Source organism: Pholis gunnellus (genome assembly GCF_910591455.1).
Source record: "Pholis gunnellus genome assembly, chromosome: 2".
In the NCBI taxonomy this organism is placed as follows: Eukaryota; Metazoa; Chordata; class Actinopteri; order Perciformes; family Pholidae; genus Pholis; species Pholis gunnellus.
Window position 1 is genome coordinate 7,785,579 of NC_136536.1, and position 14,650 is coordinate 7,800,228.

Genomic DNA, 14,650 nt, shown 5'->3' on the forward strand with positions numbered 1-14,650 from the left:
CACAGTGTTAATTATAGTCATCTTCTACAGGCTAGAAACGGCACAAATAAGGACTGGGTCATTGTGTTTTCAATTCAAGGTCAGTGTCCCCGTAAGAAAATACACGTTTTGCATTTCTTGATCTAGAAAATTGTCATAATTTGTGTTGCATTTTAAAATAAAAGCGCAGTTTTAGTCGTCATTTATGGTTCCGTCATTGTTCAAGCATCTGCAGCTGTGTTGTGACCTGACCGTATTAAATTACCATTCAAGTCCCTCAAACTGGGTCACAGACAGTCCAGTTGCAATGTGAGTCTCTGCAATGTTCATCCTCCTTCACATCCATCTAGACTGTGCCCCTAGATTAGGTAATCTAAGTGGATTTCCCTGCTGGGATCAAAGGGACTAGCAGCTGCCTCTGAAGCCAGACTGAGCTCATGCAAAAGCACAGAATCCTGGATTAAACCACACACGTGTCACTGAAGTGCACGGCCGTTATCACCGGAGCCATCGAGGCAGGAGGGGCCGCAAGAGTAGAAGGTGGACTGGAAATTCAGTCAGGGTGTGGTAGCCACCGTATGATTAAAGAATGTGCGGTTGCAGGTCAGTATGTCGCCACACAAAAAACATTTTGAATGCCATAATACACGCTGATCCAAATTTAGCCTGTCTTAATAGGAACAGAAAGGGAGAATGCAAGTCTATTTTAGTAATCTCTCTCTCTCCCTTTTCTCTGTGAGGATATCAGCTGTGCCTGAAGTTCAGGATTCAGCATTCCAGGCGGCTTCACCCTGCCGAGGCACCAGGCAGCTGCTGGCCATGCCCTCCTCTCATATCGTGGATCTGCACCCGGGTCATGTGTCAGCTGACATCAGGGTGACTGAGGGATGAGGGTGACAACTGGCTGGGGCGGGTGCAGCTGTGTAGTAGCAGAAATGGAGAGGAGGGTTCCTGACCAGAGGGATGGAGACTCGTGAAGTTTGTCGGTGGCAGCAGCTTATGTTTCTGACAAGATTTAGGCTGAATTTTTTTAGCCCAATAAACAGATTTATTTAAGATCTCCTACAGACGTGATTTAAGACGTATAAAAATACCCACTCCTCCTCATTCTCAAACATCCAAGTAAAGTAACAATAAGCTAAACTCATTTTTTGTCTGGAGGGGGGGGCTTTAATGTATAATGTTGTGTTAATGTCGCACCTCTCTGGTTTTCTCCACTTCAGCCTGTAACACCTGCTTGGCCACTTCCAGTTCCTGAGTCTTCTCACGCAGCGCCTCATTTTCCCACTCCAACTGGGAATCCTTCTTTCGCACCGCCTCCAGCTCGTTGTACAGCCGGAGTGACACACTCTTAGCAACCTGTACAGAAAGCCAACAGCAGTAGGTAAGTGTACTGTATCTCCAATCATGGACAGATTATGAAAAAATGGGCCCCCTGGGAAAAGACATGCAAAAGCCCCCCCCCAACATAAGTGTAAGACCTAAAGATTGAAAGAGACGCATAAGCTCTCTGGTGGTTATTTTGCGTGTCTCTTTGTGGTCAATTTATGTGGTTGACCACAAAGAATCCTGTCTGTTTTGAGTTTGTATGTTTCGCCTAACCCACCACCAAAACATGTATCTACCCCCGGGCACTGTGATTGGGTTATGAAGGGCATCCTGCGTAAAACCTTTGCCAAATTCAATAAGTGGATTGTAAAATCAGATTTCCATATAGACCAACTAGTTCGTTCCATATAGACCAACTAGTCTTGTGTCTGTTTGTTGCCATTTTGCGTGTCTTAGTTGTCGTCTCTCTGTGGTGGTTTTGCTTCTCTTGATAGTCATTTTGAGTTTCTTCGTATTCATTTTGCATCTCTTTATGGTTGTTTTGTTTCTCTTTATGGTCGTTTTGCATCTCTTTGTAGTATTTTTGCATCTCTTTCTGGTAGTTTTGCATCTGCGTCTCTTGGTGGTCTTTTGCATCTATTTGTGGTAGTATTGTGTCTCGTTTTGCATCTCATTTTACATCTTGTTGTAGTCGTTTGATCGACTTTCCAACAAGAAATGTCGCTTCAAAAAGAGGCTCTGGCGCTCTGGCTGCAATCAGGAAAAACTGTTGTAGAGAAAATCTTTTGGCCCAGATCTCACCTCCTTCCCAGAGTTGTAAAAGAGACTTTACAGGGAAATGCTTACGACAGGAATTTACCATATGAGTGTATGAGGGGGTGAGAGGGTGAGGCTGAATCCTACACCACCACACGCAGCCCAGCTCAGAGAAACGGAGTCTGGCTGCCACCACAAAGTCAACAGAGCGATTGACCTGCCATAATTCTGCTAAAGATTACTGTGCATTTATGTTTCCTACTGATGGAGAACAACTCACCACATAATTACACCATGGTACAACACAAATAGAAAACAGGATGCATGATGAAGACATTTCCAACTAATGAAATTTTTGTGGCGCTGACGAACAGCTGGAAGCATTTTACAGCACGGTGAACAGTCGTGAGTCAGGCTGCTGTCAAACGGTTACAGTCCTTCAGTGCGTATGAGTAAAACAATCACGGAATAGCAGTGATTCAGCCAAAAGCCAATTTGGCAGCAATATACTGTTTTATGGCGGTGCAAGCTTTAACAAGGCCGCATGATGACACAATGACTAACTGTAATGACCTCTGACCTTGATATCGTGCTCCAAACTCCGGACCAGCTCCCCGTCCACCTGCCCCGTCTGAGCCACTCGGATGCTGCGGCGCTCGGCCTTGCGGAGGCGGTACTGCAGGATGCGACAGGTCTTGTTGGCCTGCTCCAGCTGCAGCCGCAGCTCCTGCAGCTGGTACACCTCCTCCTCCTGGAACATGTCGCGCATTTCCAGCATCTCACAGCGAAGCTCCTCCACCTCATCCTGGGACAAACAACACAGAAATACAACAACTTTAGATTTTTTTTCCCCCACATATAGGAATGTTAAAGATGGAACCATTCTGGGTCAAATTTGTGGTCCTGGTGGATGGTTTGGTTCAGTAAAACCTTTTACTCTCAGTGGACAAATACCAAATATATCAAAATGCATTTCCAATTATGGTGGTTATGATTACAGTTTCCAATTATTTTAAGTCCTTATTGATGTATTAATATTTCACACCATGTCGTAATGGTTTATACTCTAATGGTGTAAAGAGCTCTGCTGCTTCGATTTTAAACCTTTAAATACCCAAAAACTAGAATAAACCTTCCGACTGGACCTTCTCATTGGTTTGATTTGCACTTTTTAAACTCCTTATTCACTCCTCTTACTACAAATACAACAACATAATGCTCAAGTAGACTCTTACACATTATAACAGCACTCTCCACAACTCACATTACATACACTGGATTATCTAAATAAATGGCAACAAACAGTTAGTTTGTGTTTGAATGTCTTGTTTTTTCAAAAGTTTTTACGTTGTTATTTGTTTTCCATTTAGCAGTTTTATTTCAATATAATATGGAAACGCTATTGATGGTGCCACGGATCATTTATGTCACTCGTGACTTCGTTTCTTGCACGAGACCTTCCCCTCACTTGTCCTTTACTCTCTAATGAACACTGACAAGAAAATCTGCTCTGGTGTTCAGAGTCTGAGGCCCACTAGATCTCACAAAGAAGCGACACACAAACCAACGTACACACATGTGGACATTAAAGCGACACGAATATAATGCAAATATAATTTAAATCTCAAAATAAATAAAAACAAACTGGATTAAAATTAAACTTACTTTCAAATACTCGTTTTCTGATCTCAAATCTTCCACTTCCCGGACAACATCTTCGGTTGTCTCTCCCATTATTAGATCCATAAACGGCCCCGTAGAGTTAAACAAACCAAGACCCGCTCCGGCAGGTACCTTTACGCACGGTCTCCCGTCGCCTTTCCCCTCGCTGTCCCGGAACAAATAAGCTCCACCGTCTATCCAGCTTAAATCATTGTCGCTGCTCGGAGAGTCGTGCTTATTGTTGCCCTCCGAGGGGCAGTCGGATATTTCCGAGCTGCTGTCTGAGGAGGAAAGTTTCCCGGACGGGCAGCCGGAGTCTTTACTCAGGTCCTCGGAAGCGTTGCTGGCATCCGACAGTTTCCTCTGCGCGCCGGGACACTCCACTGTGGCACCTGATGACACTTTCACCGGTCGTTTTCCCTGCAGTCCCGCCGATTTCACCTCCCTCTCAGAGAGTCCTTGACATGACTGAGAGCCACTTAGGGCATCTTTTGAAGGCGGATCTTTCTTCTTTTTCTGGACAGGAACCTGCTGCTGCGCCTTGGGTTGTTTCTGGCTCCGGGGCTTAGTCTTTGCGCTTTTGTCCCCGTCTCTGTTCATCACGACTCTCTTTCTCTTCTTCTTCTTTCTCAGGTGGAAAAAAATAGCAGCTTTTTTAGTTCAAGATGATCATGATGTTTCCACAAATATGTTGAAAGGTCTTAAAGTCTGCAGCTCAAAGCTTACTGAAGACATCCGACTGGTTGCTCTCCATCCTGGAGACTAAAACTTTGCCAAAATGAGCGCAGAAAAGAGCGCAGAAAGTGACTAACGCAGCTTGTTAATGACTTCCGGTTAATAATTCCAAAATAAAATGAATCCATTGACCCTTGATGAACATGTTTCCAAACGCTTTATGTTGAGACAATTCCTTTTTGTAAAATGGTTGTAAAACATATTCATTAATAATAAAATATGCTAAAAACTATCAACTGATCATAACTGCCCATAAAAAACGAGTTTGAACATCTCTCATGGAGGCGAAATGATCATTCGTGCTTTTATTTTTGAAATCTTTATTTTCGGTCTTGTTGTGACTCTTGGTGACTTGATGCCAATAAATTGATGTTGCTGCCGACAGTTTCCACTTTCTCCTTTGGATACCTGACAAAAAGGCTACTCTCTAATTATTCACTGATCTTTAACTATGTATTTATACAATCAGCAGCTTGAATTGTTTACTTATTAGCTTTAATATTTACTTATTTAAACAGTCAAAACGTTTTAATAGGCCTACGGTTTTAGATATTTACCTAAAACCTTTTCTAGGTTTATAATAAACCTTTATTAATTAAAATACATAGACTGGAAATATCTAAAACCTACCATTTTTTTTTTAAATATATATATATATATATATATAAATTAATACATTTAAATACATTTCTAAATCTCCAAGTTATTTTTATTTTCTGATCCTAGTAGAAATCTGCCACCTTGTGGATAACTTGAGCTGCGGTTCGTTGGACAAAAGGCAGCATCCTGTGTTTTTGTAGCATACTGATTCCCAGCTAACTGCAGCTATTGCAATGTCCAGAAAGATCAGACACTTTAACGGAGGGAGTGATAGACACACATACAAGTTTCATTAATTTAAGCAACAATCATCAGAGGTTTATTCAAAGATTTTTAATTGAGTCGAATCTTTCTTCACTGTTGTCTTAATACCTTGTCCACTCATTGGACGCGAGAGAAGATGTGTCGAGAAACACAAGAGCTCTGTGATTGCTCACAAGTTGGGGCAATAGAAAATAAAGTAGGTAGAAAGTATATACAATCAATAAACACCAACACATTAAAAAGTAATTAGTGGCCATTTATATACCTTTTTTAATATAGTGTACCTTACTAGAAAGTCACTGAAACATTTTCAATGAGTGTAATTCAGACAGCTGACATGATGATTTTACTCTAAATTATCGTTAATTTTCCCATTTATGATGATGTAATTAAGGCAATTTTAATGAGATTCTATGAATGTATGGGTTTTAATTTATTTAGAACTATTAAAAGTAATAGTCAAAAAACTTTAACTGTGGCTATAGTCTACTGATACAAAGGGAAGTATTTTTATGTGACAGTACATTGATTTATTCATCAATTATCTCCATTTTTGGGTTGAATCCTTCAATCTGCACATAACGTCTATATATAATCGTGTCAGTGAGATCTTTTCAATCCAATATCAAATGACATGTCTTATCTGTTTTATTATTATTATTGTTGTTTTTATCTCATATTGTTGTCGGGTATTTCATTACATTTTATTTTTGTATACTTTTTATTGTCAAGTTTTAATTGCCTCATTGCAGTCCTGAAATGTTTGGATCTTGGTTCAACCATGTAAAGCAATTTGAAACATTTTGTTTTGAAAAGGTTGCTGTCTAAATTAAGTTTATAATTGTTATTTTAATCATTGACTTCTATTTCTAGACCGCACTTTGCTGCGCTGTGATTGGCTGACACATCCGTCACTCACGGTGTCCTTGCCGCCCACTTCCGCCCCGTTTGAGAAGCAGTTGCACTCTTCGTGTGTTGATGTCACTTTGAACACTAATTTCACCTGAATTCACAGGTATATATATATCATTGAATCGTGTATAACTCTTCGTGTCAGTGTTGATAACGTAAGATAATCTCCGCTGCCCACCTTCCAGCTAAGGGCAAATCTCAGCAGCAGCGATGCTAACGGCTAGTTAGCTTGTCAGAGCTAGCTAGCTAATAACTAGCTTCAGGGGAGCAGAGCTGCTGACAGAAAACTAGAAAGATGTTGTTTTTTAGTCATAGCATGTAGCTCACTAGATACGTGTTGGCTGCCCTGCTTGGTGTAACTAGTCCGTGCTGTTGCAGGTAGTGTGTCTTGGCTGTCTGATGCTTGGAGACGACAGGGCAACGGTGGAAACATGACTGTTGAGTAACAGTTACTTTCTCCGCTCAGTATGAACAGTGAGGAAGAGTTTTACGACGCTGAGACAGGTGAGAACACGCTGACAAGAGTTTTCATTTAGTTAAATATACTTTGCTTATTGTACTAAATGTTCTTTCCTTTCTTCCGTCGCCCTCCTGTTTGTTGTCCCCATCAGGGCTGGAGTCAGATGATTCCTGTGAGGTCAGTTTTAAAGATGCCCTGGTGTTTGACAGTAAGCGGGTCAAACAGGAGAATGGAGTGTGGGAGCGCAGGTGAGGAATCATGCAGAAGTGTGGCATGTCTGTCTGTCTGTATGCATGTTATCACATGACCACGTTAGTCTGAGGGTTAATATCTAAAGGGGTTAATTATGCATGCACTCACATGTAGGAGCAGACGAGGCCAGTGCAACCACATTTGTATTCTATTAGCGAGTGTGTGCACCTCCTTCTGCAGAACATTTGGTGAAGCTAGTCAAGACTTTGTTTACACTTTTCACCGTGAAAGAAATCTGTATTTTAATGCAGTACATTGTGTAATCAATATATCTGTCCACTATTAACAGATACACCGTCTAAAGTTTTGTCTGTCACATTTTTTAAATCTTACATGGTCCTAATGTATAATACTACATATATAATAATTATAACCAGGAAAACCTTGCCTGCTGAAATGATCTCCAGAAACAACTTCAGTGTGTGGAGTATACTGAAGAAATGCATTGGCATGGTGAGTCCTATCTGCTTCCAATTTAATTTGCCATAAACAAACTGTTGTCAGATTCTGAGTCTAGTGTGACATAGTGGGGTTTTTTTTGTTTATAATTGAATACTTGCACGCTTCAGCTTTCATTGCGCCGCTACAAGACGAATCATGTCTGAACTCTTTGTGCTTCTCTCGGCTCAGCTGACTATAAATGGCTTGGAAGTTGCATTTTTTTATTTGTTGCATGAAAGACCGCCTGCTTATTTATGTGGTCTGTTCTTTGATCTCTAATAGGAGCTGTCCAAAATAGCGATGCCGGTTGTGTTTAACGAGCCGCTGAGCTTCCTTCAGAGAATCTCGGAGTACATGGAGCACACTCACCTCATCCACAAAGCCTGCAGTTTGTCTGACTCAATAGACCGAATGCAGGTACAGATAAAGGAGGACTCCGAGCTTGTGATTTTATTTCTCTTTTCAATGTAATTCTTTCTCTGTCTGCATTCTTCTAAACATAGCTGGACAGAAGCATGTAACAGATCTCACTCTGGTTTAAACCTGCAGCCAACAATCATTTTCTTTATCGAGTAGTTGGTCCTTTAAAATGTCAAAACATTACAAAAAATGTACATTTAAGTTTTCATAAACCAATGTGACATCTTCAAATAGCTTGTTCTGTCCGACCACTAGTCCAAAACTCAAAGATGTTCAGTTTATCAATCACATCAGACAAAGGAAATCTGATAATCATCACATTTGAGAAGCTGAAACAAGGAAATGTTTGTTGTTTTGCTTAAAAACAACTTAATGGGTTCATTTTCGATCAGTCAATGAACGGATTATTCTTTGCCGCTCTTCTCTGATCCGCTTCGTGTCTCTGTAACAGGTTGTTGCTGCGTTTGCTGTTTCGGCTGTAGCATCTCAATGGGAAAGGACTGGAAAGCCATTTAACCCTCTACTGGGGGAGACGTATGAACTCACAAGGTATTAGAGAAGACAATATTGTCTTGATGATAGACAGACACCAAAATGTTTCCTATTCATTTATGCGAGTTTTAAATCTTTTTTTAAAGAGAGGAAGAGGGGTACAGATTGATCTCGGAGCAGGTGAGCCACCACCCCCCCGTCAGTGCCTTCCACGCCCAGTCTCTGAAAGAAGAGTTTGAGTTTCACGGCTCCATTTACCCGAAACTCAAGTTCTGGGGCAAAAGTGTGGAGGCTGAGCCCAAAGGCACCATGACGCTGGAGCTTCTGAAGTGAGTATTTGAGCCTTTTTTATTTGTTAGGAGTTGCTTTAGTGTGCTGGTGCTTTTTAAGCTGCATCCGATTGTATTGATTATTTGTTAGCACTCAATGTCGTATTTACATACAAACTGTGGATAAACTTTGTACGGAAATGTTAAAATGAATGCGACAGTGACTCAAACTAATCTAAAGCATTAGTTCAACATTGTAGGAAACACGTTTATTTGCTTTCTTGCTGAGCGTTAGATGAGAAGGTTGATACTACTCCCATATCTGTCCGCTACATGAAGCTACAGCCAGTGGCTGGTTAGCTTAGCTTAGCATAAAGACTGGAAATGGATACCCTGGCCCTGTCCAAAGCTAACAAATTGTCTTTTTAACAGACGAACACAAGAGCAGTGTCATTCTTTTCATCTAATTCTCGGCAAGAAAAAGGAATATGTGTTTCTCCCAAAATATCAAACCACTCCTTTCTGATTCCCACAGACATAAAGAAGCGTACACATGGACAAACCCAATGTGTTGTGTTCATAACATCATACTGGGAAAACTCTGGATTGAGCAATATGGAACGGTGGAGATAGTCAACCACAGGTATAGTGACAATTCTGTCATCCTTAACTGCAAGATTTAAACTGGTTGTACCATTCATTTTCATATGTACTTTTAATTCATCAGCACTGGAGATAAGTGTGTGTTGAACTTCAAACCGTGTGGAATGTTCGGGAAAGAGCTGCACAAAGTCGAGGGTCATATCCAAGACAAAAGGTAAGAGCAAGATCACAACAACACTGTTATTAACCTTCGGTTGTGATTCATTTCATCTGAACTGAATTAGATTTTCTTTGCTGTTGAACTAGTAAGAAGAAGCACAGAGTGATCTATGGGAAGTGGACGGAGTGCATGTACAGCGTGGACCCCAAGGTTTACGAAGCGCACAAGAAGTCGGACAAGAAGACGGGGGGAGACTCCAAAAAGCTGAAACAGGTGAGCCATTCTGTTGTGACCGATATCTGCTCTTCCACTGAGATGAAATGCTGCTTGAGTTTGTTCTCACGTTTGTGTTTTATCTGTCTTGCAACGTGACGTAATCTGTGACTCATCACTCTAAATTCTTTTCTCAAATGGTATCTTTTCCTTTCACAATAACATGCAGTGGCTTTAGTAGAAGGTAAGGTAAAAGCGTATTTGATATCTGTAATGTGCTACCGCTGTTGTCTAGTTTGAGTTATGTTCAAAGTGTAGTGTATGATTAGATCATTGCCAGCACTAATCCATACTGTCTTGCAATGACATGCATTGTTGCTTGAGAGACGTGTTGAATTTGTGGCGACTGTAGTTCCGTGAATCAGCTGTTTGCATATGAACCGTACGTACTGTCAGCTTCCGCTTGTTAGTCCACCTCTGACAACCTTATTCATCTCTGTGTGTGTATGTGTGTGTGTGTGTGTGTGTGTAGGAACATAGTTGTGAATCTGAGGAGGCAGATGAGATGCCAGAAGTTCAAGAGACTGTGACTGTGATACCAGGAAGTGCCTTACTGTGGAGGATAGCGCCGCGGCCTGCTAATTCAGCACAGGTCAATATCACACTCACACTGAAGACACAAAGAAGCGTTTGCTTGTAAACAAACTTCACCAAAACCTGTTTATCTTTGAGGCCTGACAAACATGTTGAGCGCAGTTGCTTTGTCATAAAACATTTCTCATGAATTTGTATTATTTAATATATAAATCCTGCTTGTTGACATCCCTGTTTGCTGGCATGCAGTTTACTTCTTTACTACCTTTGATTGCACATGTCTACGTTTCTTAACGCATCACCACTATCGACTAAAAGCAGTTCTATAAGCTGATTATGAAACAGAAGTAATAGCCACACAGATTCTGAGCCTGCAGTATTACTTAATGAACAAAGATGTTTATTCTCTGTGTTTCCTTGTGTAGCTGTATAACTTCACCAGCTTTGCCATGACACTAAACGAACTGGAGCCCGGCATGGAGAGACTACTGGCACCGACCGACTGCCGGCTAAGGCCCGACATCAGAGCCATGGAGAATGGAGACACGGGTAACACAAACCTCACATAAACGCGCTGAGAGAAGCGGAAGCCATCACTTCCACACACACACACACACACACAACCCTCATGTGATTCTGCAGTATCTGCATATTTTTTTGTGTTTTTATAGACTCATCGAGTACAGAGAAAGAACGGTTAGAGGAGAAACAAAGGGCCTCACGCAGGGAACGCTCCATGGATGAGGAGGAGTGGTCAACCAGGTGTGTGTGTGCGCTGCTCACAAATGTCAAGGTGTCTATTCAAGAACTTTAAAATACAGCCCATCTCAGACGTGCACCTCGTTACATAAATGTGATTCAATTTAAGCATAACGGAATAACACCTGAGTCATTACATTATTGTCACAAATGTAACATTTCCATCTCTAGTCTGAATTGGAGGCTGTCATTTTTATTTAAAGGCTGCAACACCCAAAACATAAGACACAGAGAGAGTTTAATAAACTAAAAAAAGACTAATTGAGACAATTTTAAGGTGTTGAGGAGATTCTTCTCATGTCAAATCAGACTCATGCCGACAGTACAGATGGATTAATGAATGTCTGAGAGCCACAACTCACTAAGGCCACGTTCAAACCAGCATCCAGCAAAGTCAAATTGCATTGTGTCGCTGGTATATTAAAATCAAATCAAGCTAATTCTGGTCTGAATGCCGGCTTAACGGCTTACTCCTGATTGAGGCCGATCGTACACAACAGTGAACAGCATGATTCACTCATTTACTCACTCTGTTGGATACATAATTAGAAAGACTGCACTTCTCACATCATCACAGTCTGACTAGAATATAATGGTCTACTTGGCGGCTGTTTCTCACACCTCTCCAGCAGAAGAAGCTCCTCGGATCATAGTTTCAATCGGGGACTGTACGTCCCTCCTGCTATGTAATATTTCCTTTAAGCCTGTCATTTTAATAATAGGTCCTGCATGTTTTATGTTTCTCCAGGTGGTTTCAGCTGGGAACAAACCCTCATACTGGAGCTGAGGATTGGCTGTACACAGGTGGATATTTTGACAGGAGTTACACGGACTGTCCCAACGTTTATTGACCCAGGAGGAGGTGTTCAGTTTGAAGATCTCCTCCTCTCTGATAGGATTCCCTTTATTTCTCTACATCAATCGTTGGTGTCTTTGTGATGTCCAGACGCTCACAGGTACTGTGTCTTTGTTTGAATCCATGAAAAGCTGATTTCAAAACGTTATCAGTTTGTCCACAGGAGGAATGTTATATTAAGAATTTTAGGGTTTTTAGAGTTTACTTACTGTAAATGTTGACATCTTTATACGTCCTAATCATGACAATTATAGTCCACGTGTCTGTTACTGACCTGTGTGGGTTTTTAAACCAGTCACCTGTGTGTGTGTGTGTGTGTGTGTGTGTGTGTGTGTGTGTGTGTGTGTGTGTGGTTGCGTGCGTGTTGCGTGCGTGGTGATGTTGATGTTGCTGCTGCAAGACACAAAACTTCTAGAGGTTTAATTCTCAGTTTTAGTTCAGGTACTCAACCGTAATCTTACCTGTAGACGTACCACACACTTCTTGTCCCGTTGCATTCAAATATCAGGGGTCATTTAAACACATCTACTACTTTTTTTTTGTTACCTGCAAACATCCATAAAGTGTCATACATTTTCTGTGAATAGAGACTTACAGTAGAGATGAAAGCTGCTTATAACCACGTTTACGTCATAGTAAACGTATTGTTGGTACATTATATTGTTGTCCACTGTAACATAGATAATGTGTATAATAACTGATGCATGCATGTTCACCAAGATGATTATTGACACAATGTTAAAGCCATAAAAACGTTTTTCTGCACTAAGTGTGATACTGTAAATGGATTCACATAAAACGTTAAAGCAGAAGTCGACAGAGCATTTCGGTTTCCAGCAGAAGGTTTTCAAAGTCTGACGCTATAAGAAACACGTTGACGGGATATTCTGAACCAACAGTCGAAAAATATTAATCAAAAGATCATGTTATTGTACTTTTAAACTCTTATTAATATTATTTGTCTCAAGACAAACTAACTAAACAGGAAGTGTAATGTTTCCCTGGACTCAGTTAGGTAGTTACCTGTTTTTTGTTGTTGTATTTGTTTATTTTGGCAGGTTGGCACCATTAAAAGTTTGCCGAATTAGCAGTTCCTGTTTGAAATATGCTCATAAAATGTACAGACAACTATCACTGGATGACTGTGATTCTGAAGAAAAGTAAAACAACATGATGATTCTCAGGCAAGTCCTGGAGTTATAAAGATAATCCTCGATTTTGATTATTTCTAAGGGGACTTTTGGACGTTTATTTATTTGCAAGATAATGACTGCAAGTCACAGCAAATCTAAACGTCTTGTATATTTTGTGAGTTATGACTCTTGAGATGGAATTTTGAGTCAAATTGCGGCTCACGTATTTCCCGCCGCTGTCGAGGCACAGCTCAAGAGCCTTTTGTATAAAGAGAACTGACTGATTCTAGCGGTTTGTCTTCACACGTGGACAAGTACCTGACTGTCTTTAGAGACTGAAACATATTTTACCATCAGTGAAAGATGTGCTTATGGACTAAGCAGCAGTGAAAACAAAACAAAATGTATTTTTTAAACGGGACACTGTAGCCATCATAAACCTATGCAAAAAGATCCGTCTGCCCTCCTGAAATGTGAAACCTGCTCTTTAGCGTGTAGCCAGTGTGTGCTTCAGATGCTTCAGAGGCAGCGGTCAATGAATGTTGTGTGCTGATGATATACAGACGTAGAACAGTTGTTAGACGGTATATATAGATGTTTCTTTGTGTTTTAAGGCACTAACATTGCATAAACTGCACATTTGTACGCTCACAGTCTGGTGCACATATTATACAGTGAAGATATATTCTACATCCTGTCGTCCCCCAGCTCCTCTCAACTTTACTCTGGATCCAAAGCACTTTGTGACGCCGGCACACACTCAAAGGTTCACTTCTATGGTTCCTCTGATCTCTCACTCTTTTTACCTCCTTGTGTCATCTAGCGTCCATTTGAAAATGTTTACATTGTATCCCCCCCCCCATACTGTTATCCACATACAACCATATGCAAACATGACGTATTTGAGAAATAAATGATGGACTGTTGAAATTACCGGCCCTGCCGTTGTTTGAACGTTCACTTTAACAGCATCGTATGACACGTGTGTGTTATTTACACCAGTCGTTCACAAATGAAGGGTCACAAGATGATTTAAAGGATGAGAAAGAGAAGAAAACATGTTGCTGATACACGAGTTTGTGTTCTTTTCTGACTGATTTCTAATCTTTGCTTGTTTCTTGTAAACAATCATTTTTTGACCTATTTTGTAATAATGCTAGTATTAATGCTGGTATTCCTGAGATTTAACAAAGTATGTACTCATAAGTAAAAGTAGCAATAGTTGTATAAGTATACTTTCACCTAGAAGTCTACGTAAAAGTCCTGCATTCAAAATATGTACTCGAGTATAAATAAAGTATTTGCATCAAAACATATTAACAGTATCAAAAGTAATATATTATGCATCATTATGCAAATGACACATTTTAAAATAGTATTGGATTATGAATAGGTGTTTGTATATGTATATGGTACAGGTGGAGATCATTTTAATTACTTTATATACTACTGTGTAGCTTAATCTAACAATGCATCATTTATTCATCTAATACAAATAAATGTAGCTGGAGTTAAAAAAAAAAAAAAGGTACAATAGGTCCCTCTTGTAGAATTGTTGGGGAGAAGAAGAAGAAAATAGCAAAAAATGGAAATACTCAAGTAAAGTATAAGTACCCCAAAACTATTCTTAAGTGCAGTACTTGATTAAATGTACGTAGTTACTTTCCACCACTGATTAATATCATCGACAGCCCTTCAAACCCAATCAAAGGGATTATATAAATATCTCAAACGTTATTCTTAACAGTTTACCATAACATA

General features: G+C 40.3%; 1 protein-coding gene across 1 annotated transcript; it reads left to right on the plus strand.

Annotated features, from left to right (window-relative positions):
• The first annotated feature begins 6,249 nt into the window (after nt 1–6,249).
• LOC306702563 (oxysterol-binding protein-related protein 2-like) lies at nt 6,250–13,781 on the plus strand. The gene is made up of 14 exons (XM_079168203.1): nt 6,250–6,340; nt 6,616–6,741; nt 6,849–6,945; nt 7,327–7,402; nt 7,673–7,807; nt 8,262–8,359; nt 8,449–8,631; nt 9,107–9,214; nt 9,299–9,388; nt 9,481–9,607; nt 10,080–10,199; nt 10,567–10,690; nt 10,813–10,903; nt 11,649–13,781. The coding sequence occupies exons 2-14, from the start codon at nt 6,705–6,707 to the stop codon at nt 11,749–11,751; spliced, it is 1,389 nt and encodes a 462-aa protein (XP_079024329.1). The 5' UTR covers nt 6,250–6,340; nt 6,616–6,704; the 3' UTR covers nt 11,752–13,781.
• The last annotated feature ends 869 nt before the right edge of the window (nt 13,782–14,650 follow it).